This window comes from Zalophus californianus, chromosome X, assembly GCF_009762305.2.
Source record: "Zalophus californianus isolate mZalCal1 chromosome X, mZalCal1.pri.v2, whole genome shotgun sequence".
In the NCBI taxonomy this organism is placed as follows: domain Eukaryota; kingdom Metazoa; phylum Chordata; class Mammalia; order Carnivora; family Otariidae; genus Zalophus; species Zalophus californianus.
Genome location: NC_045612.1, coordinates 113,280,416 through 113,305,372, shown reverse-complemented (window position 1 = coordinate 113,305,372; position 24,957 = coordinate 113,280,416). Strand labels below are relative to the sequence as shown.

At 43.4% G+C, this 24,957-nt stretch overlaps 1 protein-coding gene across 14 annotated transcripts in view; it reads right to left on the bottom strand.

Annotated features, from left to right (window-relative positions):
• MAP7D2 (MAP7 domain containing 2) overlaps positions 1–24,957 on the bottom strand; it is a 102,670-nt gene that overhangs the window by 16,455 nt on the left and 61,258 nt on the right. For 6 of the 14 annotated variants that reach the window (XM_027609114.1, XM_027609115.1, XM_027609116.1 and 3 more), the window contains 6 exons: positions 23,637–23,747; positions 21,662–21,784; positions 16,624–16,778; positions 13,819–13,946; positions 1,201–1,469; positions 464–590 (listed from right to left, as the gene is read on the bottom strand). In XM_027609114.1, coding sequence (XP_027464915.1) covers positions 464–590; positions 1,201–1,469; positions 13,819–13,946; positions 16,624–16,778; positions 21,662–21,784; positions 23,637–23,747 — 913 coding nt within the window. The remainder of the gene's footprint in view (positions 1–463; positions 591–1,200; positions 1,470–13,818; positions 13,947–16,623; positions 16,779–21,661; positions 21,785–23,636; positions 23,748–24,957) is intronic. The other 8 variants (XM_027609122.1, XM_027609126.1, XM_027609127.1 and 5 more) reach the window with 3 other exon arrangements.

Genomic DNA, 24,957 nt, shown 5'->3' with positions numbered 1-24,957 from the left:
TTCCACCCCACCTAGGGGCCTTTGGTCAACCTTCTTCCCTCTCACCTGGGGGTGCAATTTAGGATAATTTAAGGAAAAAACATGATTTGGGAAGCAGAATCAAGATCTCTACCTCTGGAACCTCCTATCTTCAGGGAGAATCTCATTCCATGAACGAAGCTAAAACAACTCCCTTGATAGCTCTACAAGGCCTCGCTGGTCCTAGAGTCTAAAGGGAGAATGGGAAGCCATTGGTAACATTTAGATCCAGGAGCTATGAGTTTCCAGGTAGTCTTAAAAGGGCAATGTTCCATTGCTGTTAATTGTATCTAGTAGAAGACACAGTCTCCTGAACACCTGCCTTGCAGACCTGTACTTCTGCCCAGTTTTTATCAATAGTCAAACCCTAGAAAGAAAGGTGAGTTGCTCTTTCTACCACAGCCTTTTACACAAGATGGCACCGAAACGCTGAGCAGCCCCACACCTGTCCTGTTCTTCCTTCTCCAGCCGTTCCTGCTCCTCCTTCTGTAGCCGGGCCTGTCGTCTCTTTTCAGCCAGGATCTTCGCAGCCTCTCCTGCATCAGTGGTGCCTGCTGTGGGCTTCCCTGAGGCTGCATCAGAGGAAAAGATCATGGGACATGAAACACTGATTGCAATCACAAGGGTAGCTGCCGCTTGGAAAAAAAAAGTCCAACTCAGTGGGTGATGGGAAATGCTTCTGGGATGAGCACAATTAGCCACTGAGCAGAGAAGTTGCAATGGGATGGCTGTGATCCTGTGAACATATTTCCCAGTGGAGGGTAGTGGAAAGGCGGGGAGGAGAGACAGGGTGGAGAGCATGATCCACAGGAGCCACCACGGCACTGCCCATCTGGGTGAACTCACTGCATCTAGCGGAAAAGCTTGAAGGACTAAAGGAAGACCTTCTCTGTGGGAAGTGCTGATGCTGACTGGAAGCAGCTCAACACTCCCATGAGCTTCCAAAGCCATGACCAGTGTCAGTCCCTCCTCCAGGAGACCCATAGGAGACCAAGGGGAAGGATTCAGGGGCAACGTGTAAGCCTGAGAAAACAGCGTAAGGGCATGAAGTTTTCCCAGGGAAAAATCTCCTTCCCTCTCTCCCTCCCACCCCCACACATGACACTCCAACATGGATCTGGGCAGAGAGAGAACCAGCTTGTAAATCCAAGCCCTGGGGCAGCATCGACAAGAAGGGCTTACCTCCGCTGCTCTCGGCCTTCCCTCCTGCGGCCACATGCTTCTCAGTGACATGCTTGTCCACCACATGTTTCTCTGGGGTTTCCTCTCCACACAGGCCAGCTGCCTGCTGAGCCAGGGCACCTTCCCTTTCCTTATTGCTCTTCTCTTTCTCTGCTTTCCTCTTGGGCGTTTCCTGGCTGGGAAAGGTGGGAAAGCGGTACTTCACAGGAGACCCTGGGTATGGCGGCTTCGTATTCTTTGGAGACTGTGGATATGCTTTTGAAGTTGCTCTGGAAAGCCAAAAACGTGCCAGAAGATGATTACTGAGCCTGACCACAGAACCTTCTCTGGGTTCCTAACAGCCTTGGTTCCAAAAACCCATCCAAAAGGATAAACAATTTCATCATTCAAGAGGAACAAGTGGAAGGCTTAGCACGCACTCAAAAGTCCTTGAAGTACTATCACCCTAATAGCAATATAGGTATCTATAAGATATCCCTGGTGGAAGGGACAAGATTTTAGGAAGCCCAGCCATGTTCTAACTTCACTGAAGTTTGACTGACAATGTAAGGATAAAGTGTTAGGCACCATCCTACCTCTTTTCAAATGAATACCAGGGTTGGATCTGGCTTCAGCATATGGCAATGGATGAGCTAGCTCTTTTTTTTTTTTTTTATTGTGGCAAAATACACATAAGAGTTACCATCTTAGCCATTCTCTTTCTTAAGATTTTATTTATTTATTTTGGAAAGACAGAGACAGAGAGAGACAGAAAGAGCAAGGGGCGTGAGGGCGGAGGGGGAGAGGGAGAGGGAGAGAATCTCAAGCAGACTCCGTGCTGAGCATGGACCCTGACATAGGGCTTGTTCCCATGACCCTGAGATCATGACCTGAGCCGAAAGCAAGAGTTGGGCCATTAATTGACTGAGCCACCCAGGTGCCCTTTAGCCATTAAGTGTACAGTTCAGTGGCATTAAGTACATTCACAATGTGGTTCAACTATCACCACCATCCATCTCCACAACTCTGTACCTATTAAACACTAACTCCCTATTCCTGCCTCCCTCAGCCCTTGGCAACCACCCTTCTGCTTTCTCTCTGTAGGAATCTGACTACTCCAGGTTCCTCACAGAAGTGAAATCATACAGTATATGTCCTTTTGTTTCTGGCTTATTTCACCCAACATAATGCCTTCAAGGTCCCTGGTTCCTTTTTTTTAATTCACCTTTACTGAAGTATGATTGATATCCAGTTCCTTTTTATATGCCAAGGAACAAACTCATCCAAGAGGTGGGGAGAAGAGGTGCCCTTTTTTTGAGGTTCTTAAGGTTTAAAAGAATCTCTCCTGCTACTGGAAAGATGTGAAAGCTGAGGACAAGCCTACTGTCACTCAGGGAAATATTGCTTTGTTAAAATGCAGGAGCCTGTCTTATGTTGAAAAAAGGTCCATTATAAGTACACTGGTCTAGGCTTGGCTCCTGGTGCGTGCTAGGTGTTGAGGATACCGGTAACAACCTAGCTTCAGAAGCTGATTTTACCCAGAAGGTTGCACAGGGAGGAAGCATTTGCAGAGTTCCTTTAGGAAGAAGTAATCTGTACATAAATTACAAATCGTCACTCTCAATCTTGTGGCAAATTGAACCATATGGAACTGCCAATGTTCAACTGTTTTTGATCTATGAAAACAGAAAAAAAAAAAAAGCAACTCAACATATTAAAGGCCAATTTATCACCACAGGCTTAAGAGTTACCTAATCAGGTTCTGATGGTAAAGAAAAACATGATCAAATCAACATTACACTTGGTCTTGAGATGGAAACTAATTGTCAAGTGGTATGTGGATTAGGTAAAATGCAGGCCAGTTTTCCAGTGATGCTCTCATGCTAAAAGGCCAGCTACACATGCCCAGGAAACCACCTTCTCTTAGTCAAAGCCAGACTGAGGGCCACATAATGGTGTCATACTCGATCCAATCAATCCAACTTGAACCTGATTTGAATTTTTAAAATTCAGCTGTTTCAGTATCCACCGTTTTACTGATTTACTGATAATCAGTCCAGGTCTCACTTCCATGGTAGGCTGTCTGCCTTTATGAACAGTCTGCTCCCAAGCTGGACAGCTCTGGCCCCAGAAAGAATAGTTTCATACTGGCCACACCAACTTCCCTGTGCCATCATCCTGCAGGCTTGGGGCCACACAGAACCCCTGTGACAACCTGTCCACATGGATGGTGCCTCCTCCCTGCAGACTGTTCTCACTCTGCCTTTGGGCTCAGCTGACTCAGGCCCACGATTCCTAAGGGACTTCTTGGCAACCAGGTGTTTCTTTCCAGTTGCACCATTTAACCCTGATTTTCTAATTTTGTTCCTAGACTCTTACCAAAAAAAAAGAAGAAGAAAAAAGAAAAGAAAGACATGCACAGAATCCTGCCCTCTCCATATACATATCCATATGTCCCAGGGTTTTTCAACCCTGCTGTTACTGACATTTGGGGCTGGACCATTCTTTGTTGTAGGGCTGTCCCGTGCATGTCGGATGTTTAGCAGCATCCCTGGCCTCAACTTACCAGATGCTTACCAATAGCTATTGTCACCCTCAACTCCAGGTTGTAACAACCAAAAATGTCTCCAGACATTGTCAAACGTCCCCTCAGGGACAAGGTCACCTCCAGGTGAGAAGCACCTGAGTGACACATACATACAGCTACCCCCCACCACTCTATCTGTATAAAGCTGGTAAGAGTAGAGCTATCCTGGTTGGACAGGCGTGTCCTAAACCCCACAGTCACCCCGAGCCACAACTATGGGCTTCCTGAGAGGTAAGTAGTAGTGGCTTATGTATTTTGACAGAGAGTCACAGCTGGATCCCTCACGGCTGGTGAGACTGAGCAAAGGTGCTGCACACAGGCAGTCCAGTCCAACCACATTCACTCTGGGACTTGCCTGTAGCAAACATGCACTCTGAACTTCTTGGAGCAGTGCCTGAAGAAGTGGGCTCTACCCAAGGGGGCCTGCAGTGTGCTGGTGCCTCTACCAGTGAATGAGGAGATGGATGAGCAGCTCTTCTGCAGACACAGCTCCCACCATGAGGGTTCCCAGGGATGGAATGGGGGGAGTGAATAAGAAGCCTGAACTGGCTGCAGGCCCAATCCATCCTATAGTCCCCTTAGCAGCCAGAACACCTTCATGTGGATCCTGATACACCCCAGGGTCTGGTTTAAATGGCTCACTATCAGAAGGGAATGGAATGCGATGAAGTCACACCCTCAGTGTGCCTGGAACCTGCAGATGGAGATGCATGGCAGTACTACAATCCCAGGGAGAAAAGGCCCGAATGGCCTGGATGGGGGAGGTCGGACAGTCTCAGGTCAGCTTAGCCCTGAGCAGTCTTGCTTCAACAGAAAAGTCATGCAGTGGTTCTGTTCACACCACAGACTGTGAGGTTCTATTCTAAGTAAATAGCAGAATTAGAACACACACACACACACACACACACACATGCACAAACACAACCTTTAAATTAGAGAAGTGTAGGCATTACAGATTATTTTTTAAACAGCAAGTGACCAAAATACAGAACACAATCTTAAAAATTTCCTATTTATCCCCATTTATGTAGTCTCCTGCTCATCCTGTCTTGCTACTTTTCTATATGGATTTAGAACTTTGTTAGGTTCTTGCAAGAGATGCTGAGCACAGGCATCCTGAACCAGGTGATATTGGTCTGGCAGGCTCCAAGCTCTATGGCCAGCCCTTCTCACTACTGCAAACCAAATGAAGTCTGGCAAAGTTGTTTTTTGTTTTGTTTTGTTTTGTTTTTTTTTTCACAAATTCCTAGAAATAGGTATCTTTAGCTGTTGAAAGAAATTAAGTATGAATTGATCGGGGAACTTACCATGCTTTCACAGAGAAGTACTTTCTCATCTACTCAAAAAGTATCAATTTGACGGCCACAATAACCTAGTGAGGTAGGTGGGAAATTACTATTACTCATATCTGAGATAAGAAAACCAAAAAGTCCTAAGCATTTAAAGGACCTTTCCCAAGAGATGTTACCAGTGAGACAGCCAGGGCTGGCCCCCAAGTCATTTGATTCTTCATCTTGCATTTTTATAGGCTTCCCATTTTAATTTTTAAAAGTTCAATACCTCCGGGCCTCCTGGGTGGCTCAGTCGATTAAGTGTCTCCCTTCAGCTCAGTTTGTGATCCTGGGGTCCTGGGATCGAGCCCCACATCGGGCTCCCTGCTCAGCAGGGAGTCTGCTTCTCCCTCTCCCTCTGTCACTCCCCTTGCTTGTGCACTCTCTCAAATAAACAAATAAAATCTTAAAAGAAAAATAAATCCAGCCACTTTCTTTAAAAAAAAAATTCAATACCTCCAATGATTAAAGAGCTAACAAAGGGGATTCACAAATTTTGCTGGGGTGGTAGAGAAAGGTCTTCCTGGTGCACAAGGTAGGATTATATAATATTCTGAGGTTCCATGACTGGTAGGAAATATGAGCAAACCCCTCTGTAAGTAGAGCAGCAAACATAAGTGTTGAGAGAGGGCTGTCACACTTCTGGATGTGAGTTTACTGCAAAGCAGAACCCCAAAGGACTTTTTTCCTCCACATCTTGGAACCTAATTCTAGTTTCTCTAAAGCCACTTGACTCCAGGCATAGTGAACAGAGCCCACCCACATGATGAGAGGGGTCTCTGGCCTCCTCATCAGCACAGCTCGGCCAACATTCTGAAAAGTCAATGTTTATGGTCAGAGTTTATTACTTTCCAGGGAGGAAAAGAGCAATTCTATACCAAAGAAATTTGTGGATACCACCTTAAGCCAGTGATCAAAGTTACCATTACTAGTAATGGAACAACCTGACGTCAGGGCCTCCTGATATGATGTACTGAGAAGGAACCAACATGCCTTCTGCGGGATTCTTGCCCCAAGTGCACAACCTGAGTCTAATCATGAGGAAACAGTAGACTGACCCAGACTGAAGGACACTCCTCAAAATATCTGGCCTGGGGGCCCCTGGGTGGCTCAGTCGTTAAGCGTCTGCCTTTGGCTCAGGTCATGATCCCAGGGTCCTGGGATCGAGCCCCGCGTCGGGCTCCCTGCTCGGCGGGAAGCCTGCTTCTCCCTCTCCCACTCCCCCTGCTTGTGCTCCCTCTCTCGCTGTGTCTCTCTCAAATAAATAAAATCTTTAAAAAGAAAAATATCTGGCTTGTACTCTTTAAAAATGTCAAAGGGTCCTGGGATTGAGTCCTGCATCGGGCTCCTTGCTCAGCAGGGAGCCTGCTTCTCCCTCTGCCTGCCGCTCCCCCTGCTTGTGCTTGCTCACTCTCTCCCTCTGACAGATAAATAAATAAAATCTTTAAAAATTTCAAGGTCATGAAGAAGAAAGGCTGAAGAACTGTTCACAGTTCAAGGAGACCAAGAAGACAAAACTAAATGCAATGTGAGAGCCAGGGTTGGATCCTGGACGCAGGGGAAAAAATGCTATGAAGAATCTCGCTGAGACAGTAAAAGTTGCATATAGACTGTAAATTAAGTAACAATAACATGTCAAAATTAAATTTTGTGATTTTCCACAATTGTACTGTGGTTACACAAAAATAACGTCTTCATTCCTAGAGGTAAAGGGTCATGATGTCTTCAACTTACTCTCAAACGGTTCTGGGAAAAATCTGTGTGTGTGTGTGTGTGTGTGTGTGTGTGTGTGTGTGTGTGTGTGTGTGTGTGTGTGTGTGTGTGTGTGTGTGTGTGTGTGTGTGTGTGTGTGTGTGTGTGTGTGTGTGTGTGTGTGTGTGTGTGTCTCTCTCTCTCTCTCTCTCTCTCTCTCTCTCTCTCTACAGAGAGTGAATGAAAGTGAGTGGGGGGCAGATGTGTGTGTGTGTGTGTGTGTGTGTGTGTGTGTGTGTGTGTGTGTGTGTGTGTGTCTCTCTCTCTCTCTCTCTCTCTCTCTCTCTCTCTCTCTCTACAGAGAGTGAATGAAAGTGAGTGGGGGGCAGCGCCTGGGTGGCTCAGTCATTAAGCGTCTGCCTTCAGCTCAGGTCATGATCTCAAGGTCCTGGGATCGAGCCCCGCATCAGGCTCTCTGCTCAGCGGAGAGCCTGCTTCCTCTCCCACTCCCCCTGCTTGTGTTCCCTCTCTTGCTGTGTCTCTCTGTCAAATAAATAAAATCTCTAAAAAAAAAAAAAGAAAGAAAGAAAGTGAGTGGAGGGATGGCAATGATGAAGCAAATATGGTTAAACATTAATAGGATGAAAGGCATACAGGAGTTCTTTGGTATAGTTTTGCAATTCTTCTGTAGGGCTGAAAGGATTTTAAAATAAAAAGGCTTTTGGGCTGCCTGGGTGGCTCAGTTGGTTAAGGGTCTGCCTTAGGCTCAGACCATGATCCTAGGATCCTGGGATCAAGCCCTGCGTCAGGATCTCAGCTCAGTGTGGAGTCTGCTTGTCCCTCTCCCTCTCCCCCTGCTCGTGCTTGCACTCTCTCAAATTAATAAATAAAATCTATTAGAAAATGAAAATAAAAAGGCTTTTAAAATTGGTCTAAACTAAAAAAAAAAAAAAATGGTCTAAACTCAAATTATCCTGTAGTAAAACTGAAAAAATCCAGGACTGTAGACTGGGCGAATGTATAAGTATGGCTATGAAGAGGGAGCATAACTTAACATTTTCAATTATCCTTTTCAAGAAAATGTTCAAATAAAAATGTAAAAGCCTATCCGAGAACAATGGTGGTGGCAAAAACAACAGGCAGATTGTCAATACAGAGGCCCTGATCCACAGTAGACACTCATCCGTAGGCAGGGGTAACCATACCATATATGCACCAGGGAAATGTACACAATGATGCTCAGTAATGACTGATTAAATGTCCTCAACCATTGAAGGAATCAGCTGGCTCCAGGAACCTTCCATGAGCCCATGATTCTGAGTGGGAGGTACTTATTTTGGGCCACACTGACAACTTGGTCTTAATTTTTTCCCTTATGCGGACAAACAAAATCTGTTTTGTTTCTCAAAATGCATGATAAAGTAGAGTTAACCGAGGCTCCTGACACAAAACTGATCTCAGGTATAAGCTATCTCTCAAAGTGATTATGTGTGGCAGACTGTATTTTCCGAAGATGATCACAAAAATATCTCCTCTGACCCCACATGATCTTTTGAGTTCCTTTCTCCATCCCACTGAATCTCGGATGGCCTGACTGCTTTGACCAATAAAACACAGCAGAGAAGGAATGCTGTGACAATTCATGGCACAGTACTTAATTAGCGTGGCAGCTTCCATGTCCTGTTCTGGGAGATACTTGCTCTTGGGAACACTCCCTCTTAGAACTCAGTGCCATGCTGTGAGATGCCGAAGTGATATGGACAGGCTATGTGTAGGCATTCTATTCTGGTTCCCAGCCCCCACTGAGCTCTAGCCAATAGCCAGCATTAACTGCCAGCCAGGTGAATGGGCTATCTCAGACTTCCAGCTCAGTCAAGACAGGTAACTGCAGCCCCAGGTGATACGGAACTTATGGTGGAAGACCCCAAGTGAGAACCACCAGGTGAACCCAAGTCAAACCTCAGAAAAACCACACAAAAGACCCCAAGAGAGACCCTCCTGGTAAGCCCAAGTCATAGAGCTATGAAAATTAGTAACAAATTGTTATTTTGTGCTACTAAATTTTGGGGGATGGGTTATTACAGCAGCAAGAGGTAACTAAAACATTCCCTATCATAATGACCAAAGTGACTTAGAATATATTTCTAAAAACCTGAAACCATTAGAGAACATTTCACACTGAAGAATTAGGAGTACAGGCCACACTAACTCTTAGAGGCAGGGACAGGTTGGACAAACACACATGACCACACTTGATTTCCTCTCTCTAGGTTACAAGAAGAAAGCTATGCTCCACCCACATCTTTGAGAGTGTTGCTGAAGCTAGTTTTCTAAAACCCATACAAGTACCCAACAATGCAAACAATGGAAATAAACTAGAATGCTTAAAAGAGCAATGACATTAATATGCACAGCCACGGAACACTGGCTTAATTTATCTGATATTCAGGAGGAGAACAATGTGCTGCCAGAGCCATTTATCACATGACCTGTCTGAGTTTCTCGATGGGGGTTCAAAAGGACTAACTAAACCACCGTTCAAAGCCACATCGTTCCCAGTATGCTTTAAAGATCACACACACTTGGTCTGCACAGAGGGAAGGTTGAAAATTCCACTGATTGGGATTTTGTATGTGACACCATTTTAAAAATCAAGGGTTTCTTTTTTTCTTTCTTCAATACTGAACATAAAAAAAAGTATAAAATAGGGAAAGTATGAAGAATGACATAACAAATACCCACACACCTAACAACCAGTTCCAAAGAAAGACATCATAAATATTCTGGAATCTTCCGTGTACCCCTCCCTCACCCCTTCCCCCACTTCCCACTCAGAGGCCATCATTACTTTGCATTTTATATTTGCCGTTTTCTTTTCTTTCATTTTTACCACATTTATATTCTTAAAAACATGCTGGTTTTACACATCTGGGAACTCAATATAAACGTCACTGTTGATATTCTTTTACAACTTCCTTTTGCTGCTCAACTCTATGTTCCTGAGATCCACCCACTGGTTGTGGGCAGCGGCAGTCCATTCTTTTTCACTGCTGTTGAGTTTGGCTGAAATTTCAGAACTTATTTACAGTCTACCTGACTTTCCACATTTCTCAGACCTGGTTCATACCCATTGTAGTTCAGCCATTAATTTTCACCTGGGGAGAAATTATCTTTCTTTTTGAATGTCTTAAAATCAAGAAATGTTTGCTTCTCCTTAGACCTCTCAAATTGGTGATTCTGATTTAGAGGTACTGGAGCAAACTCCTGTACCCAGGGCACTTCTTTTTTAAGATTTTATTTATTTATTTGACAGAGAGATAGAGAGCACAAGTAGACAGAGAGGCAGGCAGAGGAAGAGGGAGAAGCAGGCTTCCTGCCGAGCAGAGAGCCCAATGCTCAATCCCAGGACCCTGGGACCGTGACCTGAGCCGAAGGCAGATGCTTAATGACTGAGCCACCCAGGCGCCCCCTCCCAGGGCACTCCTTAAGGAGAGAATGATTCTGGTAGTTTTGACAATACACACGAAGTCCAGCTGTGTTAGAGTTTACTATTTTTCCTGCCTGCACTAGGGATGGTATGCATAGGGCTCTGAAAAGAAAGGTCATTCCATTAATTTTTCTTTGCTGAAGTAGCAGGAATACAATGTAGTACAGTAGAAGCCAGTATCACTCATTCTTCAAACATTTCCCAGGAGAAATACACGGCCCAGAAAAGAGAACATTTAAGGAACTGATTAGTAGGAGAAAAAAACCAACGAATGGCTCAGAAGGAAAGAGGAGGCAAAGGGCCTGAGTCCTTGGGCAGGAATGGTCCTAGCACTGCCCATACCACCAGCCAATCCCCTCCCGCCCTCCAGGCTCTACTTTCCTTCTAGTTTTTGTCACATGGACACACACGAAGCACCTACTGTGCAACAATAAATCCGATCACTCCCCACCCTCCCTGCAATCTAGCAGATGATACAGTGCAAGAAGCCACAGATCAACATGGCCTGCTTCCTCCCTCACTCCATACAGGGCTCTGTTCAAATGTCACCTCCCCAGAAAAGCCTTCCCTGTCCACCATATCTAGCTACTACTCCACTCCACCACTCTCTGTCATCTGACCCAGTTTTATTTTTCTTCATAGAACTTCTCACCACCTGATGTTATAATTATCATTCAATGTCAGGTAAGTTTCCCATGGGCTGAGAACACTGGGCACAGAGGAGGCACTGAGCATGCCCATGAGGCTCTGTGAGCACAGAGAGGGGGGTGAATTCACTTTTGGCTGGTTCTGTAGAGGATGACAGCTGGGCTGAGTTGAGGGGATGAGCAGTTTAAGTTGGACAACTCTCTCTGCACTAGGCCTGCAACTGTCCTCATCTGCATCCCCATCTCTCTCTCCCCTCACTTGGGGTCTGTTCAAATGGAAACTGTTCTCACTCATTTGGGGATTCTCTGAAGCATACGGGACACAGGGACTTGCATTCATTCATTCCACAAATATTTAAAAGCACCTATGAGGTACCCATTACTCTTCTATATAGAGGGGAAATTTTAAAAATTTCTCTCAATTGAACTGCATTAAAAATTCTGGGATTTTGGGGCGTCTGGGTAAGGCTTAGTCAGTTGAGCATCCAACTCTTGATTTCAACTCAGGTCATGATCTCAGGGTTGTGAGACTGAATCCCACATTGGGCTCTGCACTCAGTGCACAGTCTGCTTGAGATTCTCTCTCCCTCCTGCTCTGCCCCCCTCCCCCCCGCTCTCTCTCTCTCTCTCTCTCTCTAAATAAAATCTTCAAAAAAAGGTCTCGGGGGCGCCTGGGTGGCTCAGTTGGTTGAGCGACTGCCTTCGGCTCAGGTCATGATCCTGGAGTCCCGGGATCGAGTCCCACATCGGGCTCCCTGCTCAGCAGGGAGTCTGCTTCTCCCTCTGACCCTCTTCCCTCTCGTGCTCTCTATCTCTCATTCTCTCTCAAATAAATAAATAAAATCTTTAAAAAAAAAAAGGTCTCGGATTTTGTTTAAGTCTCTTTGGTCAGAATGAGCTTTTTATAAAATTTAGATGATGTATCCTTTAAAATATAAAATAGCTCCATATATATACACAATGGAATATGATTCAGCCATTAAAAAGAGAATGGAATCTTGCCATGTGCAACACATGGATAGAACTTGAGGACATTCATTGTGCTAAGTGAAATAAATCAGATGACAAATACTTAAAGATCTCACTTACATATGGAATTTAAAAAATAAACAAAACCAAGCTCACAGATCCAGAGAACAGACTGGTGGTGGCCAGAAAGTGGGGGGGGGGGGGGGGAGCGGAATGGATGAAATGGGTGAAGGGGGTCAAATGGTACTAAATTCTGGTTATAAAATAAGTAACCCATGGAATGGAATGTACACCAGGGTGACTCTAGTTAATAATACTGTACCGTAGTGCATATTTGAAAGTTGCTAAGAGAATAAATTTTAAAAGCCCTCGCAAGAAAAAAAAGAAAAAAATGTTGCACCTATGTACGGTGATGGATAGTAACTTAGTAACTAGACTTATTATGGTCATCATTTTGTAATGTATACAAATATTGAACCATTCATTCTGTCCACCTGAAACTAATACAATGTAATCTGTCAAATGTATCTCAACTTAAAAAATATAAAATAGTTCCTGAAACACACCATCAAGATTTTCAATGTCAAAGAAATAGCACAGAGCCCACTGTGAGTCTGCTTCCAAAAACCGAATTCTCATCTCTACAGAGGGCAACAACCTCCTTAGTTTACCTTAGTGAAATTTACAACGATGATGATGAAACTTGCCAGCTACTCTCCATGCAGGGACCATGAGTCAGTATCTATGAAAGAAAGGGGTGTAATCTGGAAAAACCCCAATATGAATAGGCTTTTCTGTTACTGTCCCACCCTAACACCGGAGTAGTAACGTGAATGGAAGGCTCAGAAATAGGACAGACAAATAGAGACCTTACAGCCCACCTAATGGATTCAGATTTTGCAAGAGAGCAATACCATAACCAAAGACAGGCAATACAAGCACAGAAAGACTGCAATGGACTTAAAAACAAAAACTTGATGCTGTTAATTCAGCAATATGTTATCTAAGGATTTTCCTTATAGAAGACAGATATATCAATAACAGGTATTAGTAATCTATAAAAACTGTATGTTCTCTGAACAACATAATAGAGAAAAAGTTTCTGTTAGAAAGCAACAAATTAGAAATAAGAGCTGATGTCACTGAAATATTTTTAACAAATGCCCAAGTGTTCGTTAAGTTTGTTTTATCCCATGTTCTCTGAATCAAATTGATGCACTAAACAAGTCTTACATGATTCTCTATAGAGTTTTCTATTTTCCAAATTAAAATCATATTTCTCTTTCTCTCTCAGTACTACAGAAGATGATTCCATTCTGCTAGACTGAGTTATTTACTGAGTCATTCTTGTTATAAGCAAAATATTTTAATGACATACAAGAGTGGTCACACAGGGTGAATTTGCTTTCCAGTGACACGATTTCATTGGCGAGTTCACCCAACGCTTCACAAAAAAATATAATGGCTTCATTTAAAAACAACAACAACATACTGCTGATGGTGGCTGACAACTTATTATTTCCTCTCTGTTGAAGAGACAGATGAGGGAGGGAGAGAGTGCGTGCCCAAGTACATGAGCTTGAGCACCCAAGCACAATGCAATCACTTCACTCTAGATGCAGGTGAAGGAGAATGCCAGAAAAGCAGAATGGAACCGATGGACCAAAAGAGAAAATGTTGAATGGATCATCTCCGGAAATCAGAATCTCATACTTACCAGGCAACAAACCCCTGAAGAGCCCATCATTTATGCAAAAGATACACAGAGAGTAAACAAGGTAACTCAAAGTCCAGCATTCCTCCTGCTCACCTCTTCAGGTTGGCCACGACTCATGTGGCAGCAGGAAGCAAGCACATGCCACAGCATACAGAGCCCCACCAAATTGCTTTCACTGTCCAACTGTGGCAAAGTGAAAACATGCTTACTTGGATGTCACTGGAGAAGAAGACCTCTTAGCAATGCTTCCTGGAAACTCGCATCTTCTCAGAGGAGACCCAAGGCCCACAGTGGGAACAGAAGTTGTTGTTCGCGGGCCCCGCTTCATCTTCTCTGACTGAAGGGGACACAGAAGAGGTCAGCCATAGCCCATCACTGGCAATACTTCTACAATTTCTTAAAAAAAAAAAAAATCCAGATACAAGTGATGCACAGCTTTCTTCCAGAAGGGTCCATATGAAGCTATAGTGCTTCCCATAATGGGAACCTTTGCAGGAAAGCACCATGAGGTCATCAATTTAGTGGCCAATATTGAGGTCATCCAATTAAAAAAAAAAAAACTTCACCCTCAAAACGCAAAGATTTCCTACTCTTTGTTATCTTGCAAAAAAGCTAACAACAGAACAGAATATTATGAACAGAATATTATGATTCTGGACATATAGAAACTAGATCACTCATCATCAGGGAAATGCAAATCAAAACCTCCATGAGCTATCAGCTCACACCTGTCAGAATGGCTAAAATCAAAAACACAAGAAACAACAAGTGTCAGCAAGGATGTAAAGAAAAAGGAACCCTCATGCACTGCTGGTGGGAATGCAAGCAGGTGCCACCACTGTGGAGAACAGCATGAAGGTTCCCCCAAAAGTTAAAAAAAAACAACCCTGGGGTGGCTCAGATGGTTAAACGTCTGCCTTTGGCTCAGGTCATGATCCCAGGGTCCTGGGATCGAGCCCCACATCAGGCTCCTGGCTCAGCGGGGAGCCTGCTTCTCCCTCTCCCTCTGCCTCTCTCCCTGCTCATGCTCCCTCTCTCTCTGTGTGTGTCTCAAATGAATAAATAAAATCTTTTAAAAAAATAGAACTACCCTATGATCCAGTAATTGCACTACTGGGTATTTACCCAACGTATATGAAAACACTAATTCGAAGGAATATATGCACCCCTCTGTTTACTGCAGATTATTTATAACAGCCAAATTATGAAAGCAGCCAAAATGTCCACTGATAAATGAATGAATAAAGAGTATGTGAATATTAGCCATAAAAAGAATGAAATCTTGCCATATGCAACAACATGGACAGATCTAGAGAGTATTATGGTAAGTGAAATAAGTCAGAGAAAGACAAATACCATATGATTTCATACATAAATGGAATTTAAGAAACAAAACTGAAGAAAGAAAGAAAGAGATAAACAAAAAAAAACAGACTCTCAAATGCAGAGAACAAACTGGTGGTTGCTGGAGAGGGGAGGAGATGGGTCACAGAAGTGAAGGGGAGTAACAGTACACTTATCATGATGAGCACTGAGTAATGTATAGAATTGTTGAATCACTATATTGTATACCGGAAAGTAATATAACACTGTATGCCTGTACTAGAATTAAAAAAGAAAAAAAAACTGGAAAGAGTAGAAAAATACATAATCACCCCAAAAAACTACAGGTGGGTGTAAATGTGGTTAATACCCAAGACAGTGAGCTGTGGACTCTAACAGTGTACCTGGTGTAACGGGGACTACAGCCCCATAGGGACCACCTGTCCCTGTACATCATCCCCATGGCCTCCCTCGGCAAGAGGCAGGAGGCATGGCCTCTGTGCCTGGCACACAGTGAGGGCTCCACAAGGACGGTTCCCTTCTCTCCCTATTGCACTTTTCTACAACAAACCCTCCTTTGCCCCCACCCCGTGCACACAAATACAGTAAATGACCCTACAGTAAAACCCAAGGTCTGACACATTCACTTCTCATGTAAGAACCTCAGGACCACAATGGATTTTAAAAATACATACATTGTTATAAAATAAATGCCCAATAGTACAGTAATGTGGCAGTCTTAAAACAAGTCCACACGTCATTTGATGCTCCTCCCTTCGAGTGTGGGTTGGTCTTAGTGACTTATTTTTAAGGAACAACATATGGCAGAATGATGGTGTGTAACATGTAAGATTAGAGCATAAAAGGTGCTGCAGCTTTTCCCTTGCACGCCTGCACCCGCACCCCTCCCTTGGATCTCTCACTCTGGAAGAAGCCAGCTGCCACATCATTTGGACATTCAAGCAGCTCTATAGAGAGGTCCACACAATAAGGAACTGAGGCCAGCAGCCATGTGAGCGAGCCATTCTGGAAGAGCCCCAGCCACGCTTTCATAGGACTATAGCTCTGGCTATTATCCTGACCACACCCTCATGACAGACCCTGAACCAGAACTACCCAGCTAAGCCATCCTCAATTTCTGACCCAAAGAACCAGTGTGGTAATAAACACTGTTTTAAGCAGCTAAGGTTTGGGGTGATTTATTACATAGCAAGTGATAACTAACAAAAGTAGTATGGTATGTATAATTTCTAAATAAATACACATAATTGGGAGTACCCATTCAACATTTGTTTTACTGATGGTGTCAGTATGATGTCAAAAATGTTTAAAGGCCACTGTTATGGACTGAAGGCTGACCTAGAACCTTAGTTCTAGTTGCCTGTAGAGGCGAGACTGGCATCCTTAAAAGCAAAAAGACAACACTCAGAACATTCCTTTTGACTCCTGTCCCCTGGAAGGCAGGCTGTAACAAGGACAAGGTCTTTAGGAATTTGCTCCAAGGCACTTAGATTTAGGAAGATGCAAAAAGTTAAATGATTTTCAAAGGATGAGTGAATTTTTAAACCAAATCCACCAGTTGAGCAGTCTCTGAAGACTGATGGAAACAGAGACCCCCGGTTAAGCACAGGGAGTAATCATACTGTCAAATAAACCCGTCCCAAGGGGTGAGAGAGTGGGTTTAAACATACCGGAGAGGCCTCCACTCCTGCAGGGGCTCCTTTCCCAGAATCTCCTACACCAGATGTAGATGGAGTTTTCTTCCTCTCAGCACTCCGAGTAGGAGAAGACTTGTAAGAAGATTTAAGAGGACCAGCAGGAGCTACACGAGGACAGGCATGGGATACTAGAAGGTTACAATATCACAGCCAAAGAGACAGGGAGCACAGAAGGAAAAAGTAGGGAGAGGAAGGAATTGGGAAGAACACATTTTCTGTTAAAACATAACATGGGCAATCCACATTCTCTAAATACCACCATACTTTTTCTAGTATATGCAGAATAGACGCTATCTTGAAAGATTTCCATACTCCATGCTCAAGAGTCCAGTTCATTTCATGAGTTCAAAGTCTGGCCTTTGGAACCAGACAGAACTAGCACCGTCACCAAATAACTGGATCACCTTGGGCAGGTTACTTAACCTCTCTAAATGTCAATTTCCTTGTGCAGGAAAGAGTTAACATAGCAGCCCTGAAAAGTGTCCTTAGAAAGTCCTGCTTTACAAGGCTGGTCCTTGGTCAGCACCTGAGAACTTAGAGAAGGGTTCTTGCTATTAACTGATGAGTACCTCACTGCCTAAGCTGTATGTAAAACAACATGACTTAGCCGCTTTCCTTCTGAGAGTCTGAAATTCGGGTATGTAACTGGCCAAGGGTGCCTATGTGACCAGCCCTCAATAAAACCCTGGCCACCAAGTCTCTAACGAGCTTTCCCGGTTGGCAACATTTCACATGTGTTATCACAGCTCGTTGCTGGGGGAATTAAGCACGTCCTGTGTGACTCCACTGGGAGAAGACTCTTGGAAGCTCGCACCTGGTGTCCTCTGGACTTCGCCTGCGTGCCAATTCCCTCTGCCGATGTGCTGTGCAGCTTCTACTCTAACACACCACAGCTGTGAGTGCCACCATATGCTGAGTCTCCTGAGTGCTCCTGGCAAATCACCAAACCTGGGGCTGGTCTTGGGGACCCCTGATACAATTGATGCCAGAAGCAGGGAACTGCAAGAATGACCCTGGATTCACGGATAAATGGTAAAAGCAGTGTTTGAAAAAGAAAGGCTAGGGGTGCCTGGGTGGCTCAGTCGTTAAGCGTCTGCCTTCAGCTCAGGTCATGATCCCAGGGTCCTGGGATCGAGCCCCCCATCAGGCTCCCTGCTCGGTGCAAAGACTGCTTCTTCCTCTCCCTCTCCCTGCTTGTGCTCCTGCTCTCGCTCTCTCTGTCAAATAAATAAATAAAATCTTAAAAAAAAAAGAAAAAAGAAAAAGAAAGCCTAAGGGCATGGAGGATGATGACTTTCTGGTGCCTGGTGGCTATGGCGTCAGCCACTATATCAAACAGCAACCCAGCTGCTGTCTGTTGCAAGAGGTAAAATACCTATGGTATTTGAAGATAACCCATCCAACTCCAAGAGTTGGCTTGCTGGATCCTCTGGCTGGTTTTGGCCATGCTGGTTAAAGTGAGGGGAGAAGTACAACCCAGGTAATGTCTTCGGTTTTGGTTTTCTCCTCCAAGTGGGAGTGGGACACAACAGGCCCTGTTAGCCTGTACCGCCTGACCAATGTATGTCCTGCTTGGGGTGCGTGGAACACTATAAGCGGTTTCCAGGGGACATGTGTGTCCTCAGGGATTATACTCCCTAGGTGTGTGTTCTGACTATTGTGATACTGCCTTCGCCCTGGAAGGCTTGAGGACGGCTTCATCTTACTGACCAGGTTGTGCTGGGCCTGAACTGATGCCTTGGGCCAGGTTAAAAAAAAAAGTGGGAAGGGCGGTGCCTGGGTGGCTCAGTCGGTTAAGCATCTGCCTTCGACTCAGGCTGTGATCTCGGGGTCCTGGGATTGAGCCCTGCATCGGGATCCCTGTTCAGTGGGGAACCTGCTTCTCCCTCTCCTGCTCATATTCTCTCTCTCTCCCTGTCAAATAAATAAATAAAATCTTTTAAAAAAAAAAGGTTCATACAGAAAGTCATGGAGGAAGCCACTTGGCTTTCTAAGACAGACCTTTATGCTAACCATCTGTGTTTTAACTGGCTAAGTCCAGAACGCCTAAAGGGTATAAGTGAGGTCAATACTGTAGGTTGGCCTCACCCTGCTGTGTGGAATCCTACTGATGATAATCCTGCTGTAAAGCTGCCTTTGCCAAAGACCAAGGGGATGGACTGTGCAGAAAAGAAAAAGGAAGGGGTGCCTGGGTGGCTCAGTCATTAAGCGTCTGCCTTCCGCTCAGGTCATGATCTCAGGGTCCTGGGATCCAGCCCCGTATCGGGCTCCCTGCTCAGTGGGGAGTCTGCTTCTCCCTCTCCCTCTCCCTCTGCCTCTCCCCCTGCTCATGCTTGCTCTCGCTCTCTCTCCCAAATAAATAAATAAAATCCTTAAAAAGAAAAGAACAACATAGAAGGTCTGACTGCTGTCCCTGGAAAGGCCAGCTTACAAGGTTGGCCCTGGCATCAGGGAACTTGTTTTCCGGGAGAGCTCCCATCATTAACCAATAAGAGTGGCTCACTGTGCCTAAGCTGTTTGTATAAACAACATGATTTATGCTCAACACCTGCTCTTTTTCTGAGAGTCTGGAATTTGGGTATGTATCTGGCAGGGGGTACCTACGTGACCAGCCTCCAATAAAAACTCTGGGCACTGACTCTCTAATAAGCTTCCTTGGTAGGTAACACTTCATACATGTCACAACTCATTGCTGAGGGAATGTGCTCTGTATGGCTCCAATGGAAAGAGGACTCTGGAAGCTTGTTCCTGCTCTTCCCTAGACTTCATCCCATGGCCTTTTCCCTTTGCCGATTTTGCTCTGTAGACTTTCACCATAATAAATCATAGTTAGGAGTCCTCCTAGAGAATCAGTGATCGTGCAAATGGTCTTGGGGACTTCCTGACACATTCCTTGTTCTCAAAACGGGGATACTTCCTACCTCCCAGGAATTTTTTGGTTAAGAGCTAATTCATGGGGAGGGGCGCCTGGGTGGCTCAGTTGGTTAAGCGACTGCCTTCGGCTCAGGTCATGATCCTGGAGTCCTGGGATCGAGTCCCGCATCGGGCTCCCTGCGGGGAGTCTGCTTCTCCCTCTGACCCTCTTCCCTCTCGTGCTCTCTAGCTCTCATTCTCTCTCTCTCTCTCTCTCAAAATAAATAAATAAAATCTTTAAAGAAAAAAAAGAGCTAATTCATGTACCATAAAATTTACCCTTTAAAAACTGCAATTTAGTGGTTTTCAGTATATTCACGTTTGTACAATCATAACTACAGTCTAATTCCAGAAAATGTTCAATACTCCCAAAACAAACCCTGTAACCAATTAAGCATTCATTCCCTTTCCTCACTCCTCCAGTCCCTAGCAACCACAAATTTACTGTCTTTCTGGATTTGCCCTATTCTGGACAAATCATATAAATGGACTCATGTAACTTGGGGCATTTTGTGTCTGGCTTCTTTCACTGAGCCTAATGTTTTCAAGGTTCATTGGTGCAGCATATATCAGTAATCCATTCTTCTTCATAGCTGAGTAATATTCCACTTTATGGATACACCACATTTTGTTTATCCATTCATCTGTTGATGGACATTTGGGTTGTTTCCACTTTGTGTGGCTAATGATGCTAAGAACTACTCAGGGACAAGCTTTTGTGTGTTTTCAATTTTCTGGGCTCTATACATAAGAGTGCAATTGCTGGGTCACATGGTAACTCTATGTTTAACCTTTTGAGGAACTTGCCAGGCAGTTTTCCAAAGTGAGTACATCATTTTATATTCCCACCAGCAATGTATGAAGGTTATAATTTCTCTACATCCTTGCCAACACCTACTATTTTCCCTGTTTTCTTTGAATTTTAGCCATTCTAGTAAGTGTGAAGTGGTATATCATTGTGGTTTTCATATACATTTCCCTAATGACTAATGATGTTGAGCATCTTGTCATGTGCTTATTGGCCATCTGTATATTTCTTTGTGGAAACACCACAACTACTCAAACTAGTAGGCTGTCTCTAAAAACTAGTCAGAAGTAGATAGGGAATTATACGTCATCTAAGTGAACACACTCTCTTGGGAACTAAGACCAGACCTGCTTTAATGTGGACACAGTGTTGTTAATCTGCAAACAGAGAATGTCAGCCCTCATTAATCTTGCCATGACAATTTAATCTGATTTAGTCAAGAAAAAGCTTTGATAGTGATGCCCATAGTTTCTCAGACTTCAGTGTACAGGTCTGCTGGGGCCTGAGAGTGTGCCTTCCTAACAAGCTCCCAGGTGATACCAATATTGATGATCCATGGGCCACCCCTTGAGCAGCAAGGCTCTAGATATTTGTTGAGCTCTTACTCTGCCAATCACTGTCCTATATCATTTAATCCTCATGACAATTTAAGGTATTTCAATTTTATAGATAAGGAAACTGAGGCTTTAGGGGCACCTGGGTGGCTCTGTCGGTTAAGTGTCCAACTCTCGATTCTGGCTCAGGCCATTATCTCAGAGTCATGAGATCAAACCCCAAGTTGGGTTCTACACTCAGCAGGGAGTTTGCTCGAGATTCTCTCTCTCCCTCTCCCTCCAAGTGCGTGCTTGCACTTGTACTCGCTCTCTCTCAAATAAATTAATCTTAAAAAAAAGGAATCTGAGGCTTAGAGAGGTTAATTAATTTACCCAAAGTAGTAAGAACTAGTAAGTGGTAAATCTGGTTATGGGACTCCAGAGACTGGTTTACAGGCTACTTTGCCAAATCATCTCTTTAAGAAAGTCTACTAACCTCCACAGCTCATGAAATAGATTCTTTTTCCTAATCCACATGCTCTCAATCAAAAATAAGTTACTCACCTCTGTGACACTGAAAAGAAAAAAAAAAAACATAGTAACAGCAAAACACTGGTGGGTAGAAAATGTTATTAAGCCCTGAAGACATTTCACGAAGCAAATGGGAAACAAAATAGAAAAATTCAGAAATAACTCATAGGGAGACCAACACCCCTTTGGGCATTTTCCTCAGTGTCACCAGCTCGGCCTCTTTTACCTGAGTCATTGGCCTGCTCAGAGAGCATGAGTGCACTTCTGCTTCTGGCTAAAGAAGCCTGTGTAGGTGTCAACAGTCGCATAACAAGAAAGGTTTCCATGGGATTAAGGTGTGTGCGATGAGCTGAGGGATGGAATCAAATGAAAATTTTAAAAAGCAAAATTAAAGCAAAATAAAATGTTTAAAACAACACAGTGTATGATGCAAATTAGCTTTTGGGTGGCAGAATGAATGTGGAAAATAAAAATACTCTAGCAAAGGATGGCTTTGGAGTTTGTCATAGTAAAATAAAACAAATGATGTGTCATTTGGAGTTTGGGAGAGTGTGTTAACTCTTTTGGGGTGCCAGAATTCATTCAATACACTATTACAGTATCACAATATTACCTGTATCACTTGAAGAGAATTAGCCCATCTCCCAAGATGTAATATGGACTCAAGAAACCATTTACTCACCAAGTAGATCTAACATTGAAAAAAGATTACTCCTATGAAACACTTTAGGGTCCTCTGTTAAAAAACATTTCATTATACACTGATTTTGTTAATGTATAAATATGTATCTGTTCATACTTTTTCCATGTACATAAGGGCAAAAATTAAATAAGAACCACAAAAACAAAAATAGCCAACTAATTATCGGCTTTAATGGAAGTAGCAGTAATCATAATCTAAAACACAGCGACTGAAATGTCATTTTGATGGCTTTGGAATATATTATATGGTAATGGATTAACTTTTCCATTACTTTGAATTTCTTGGGTACCCATTAGCCAATAAATGGTTTGGGAATTAAAATTTTTCAATTTATAATCCACAAGCAGATAATTCAGTCGTCAACAATATGTAATAACATCCTGGTATCTTTACATAGTAATCAATGCAAATATGAATTTAACCTCAATTTGTAACCATGTGAATTAATGAAAACATATGGAATACACTCACTATGGAAAAGCCATATAGAATTAAAAGCAAGGAGATGTTTTCTCATTCAGCTCTCAATTAATTCAAGGTTTCCAGCGTTCAGTTCAACCATGAACTGCATCAGAGATCAGTAACACTGACACTTATGGGGTCTCTGACATACACGATAGGCCTCTGTGCTGGAGGTGCAAGGTCAATGCCATTGAAAAACAACCAGAAAGGCACACTGGCCTCTTCAAAGTCACAAACACTCTCCTGCTTGCCCCTTGGTAATGCCTGACCTGTTAAATAGTCCACTGGCAGCTGACACTTCTCCAGTGTTAAAACACGCACTTAATGCATGGAGTTTCCCTCACTTCCTTAACCTACATTCTCTGAGAGGTACAAATTCATACTTTTAGTAACTTATCTGAGCCTCTATTAGAACACAAACAGTTTTAAATCTATTCAGTTTCTGGAAATGGCACATGTCCTATACATATCATCCTCCACCTCAAAGTGAGTGCCAGAACAGGCCTCCCATCCTTTTCCCCTTTTAAAGTCTTCATATTAGCTCTGAACTTCTGTTTTCAAAACAGAAAGGGCAGGCCTACAAACCTCAGACAATAACAGAGTCCAATTTTTTTTTCATACAACTAAGTTTTCCACCTATCTCTTCATGATCAATTCTGCTATTTCTGGCTAATCAAGTAGATCACATCAATAACCAGTTACTTTTTTAACAGTCATATCTGCCCACTGGTCAATTAATTCTAGGGCAGGATAACTCCTACGTGTACTGTGGAAAATGGAATAATCTCTTTCAGACTGAAAGAATATCATTAATTCCTGTAGCTATTCAACAACGAACTGGCTCTAAAGAGTGATGCCACTTTCCAAAGTCCCATTAAGTGAGGCCCTGGGGCTCCCACATTCACACCACAAGGCTGAATGCAAATAATGGAGGCATTTGCAGAAGGCTCAAGAGGGGCTCTCACAAAGACTGATGTTAAGACGCTCAGACTAGAAAGAAGAAAACCACAGAGACCAGGTCTACACGTTCACTTGCCTCGGTCTGGGGAATAGGATATTGCCACGGTGGATGAAGACAGGCGCTTACTCATGGGAGGCTCCGTCTGCTTTGGCAAATTCATGGTTGATGTTGAAAGTTTGTCACATGCTGCAGAGAAATGCATTAAAGACATTGGTATTCACACCATCGTAGACTGAGAAACACATATCCCAAAGTGTTCTTCCTGTCCTCATCCACACGCCTCCTAAACTGCTGTGGCATAGCACATGGCTTCCATCATCCTGCTATGCACTTAGCCTATCTGGAAATGCCCAGGCCACGGCAGCCATCAGTCTGAAGCAAGATCTTCTCTTCAATTTCAAATATGCAACCTCACTCAACTATTCAACTAAAACCATGCTAATCCCACCGGCAAATCATTTCCTGTGTCCAAGGACTTTTAAGCATATTCAGACTACACAAAAACAAAACCAATCTGGACCCAGAGACAAATCACCACTGGAAAAATGTTCTATGGTCTGAGACTGTGTGAGCTGAAAGCAGACTTTTTCTGAAGGTTATCTACAGGCTCAGGGTGGAGAAAGAAGTAATATGGAATGCAAGTAGCTATATTTAAAGCAGAACAACCTTTAGCAGTTGATTTCTTTCTCCTCTCAAGAGATGGGATCACAATAGCTCCTTTTCTAATGCTGTGACTATTTATGGTTAGGATTTTAACATGTGGTCCCTACATTTGGTATTCTTAATTTCCAGCCATTATTTTAGACTGGTTTCTGAATTAAACCATTACAGCAAATGAAGAGGTGCTGATAATGCCCTGTCAAGCCATATCAAAAGCCTGAAACAAAAAGAAGGATGTGCACCCTTGGCTTTAAAGGAAGCAAACTCATCACTAATTATGTTTAAAACTATTCCTCTCGTTTCCAAATGAGAAATCTACTATGTTTTACAGTATGTCCTGACCAAGCGACAATCTTAAGTAAATTGTAATTCTCTTAAGCTGAAATGAAATTATAATAAATTCTATTTTGGTATAAATAAAATATTTAAATTTAAAATGATTTGAGTTTTAACATATCTACTCAATTTTTCAACTACTTTTTTTTAAAGATTTTATTTATTTATTTGTCAGAGAAAGAAAGAGAGAGAGAGAGAGAGAGAGAGCACAGGCAGGGGGAGCAGCAGGAGAGGGAGAAGCAGGCTCCCCATGGAGCAGGGAGCCCAATGCGGGACTCGATCCCAGGACCCTGGGATCATGACCTGAGCCAAAAGCAGATGCCCAACGACTGAGCCACCCAGGTGCCCCATTTTTCAACTACTTTAATGAAAAAAAGTTAACCAGTAGAAATTATGTAAA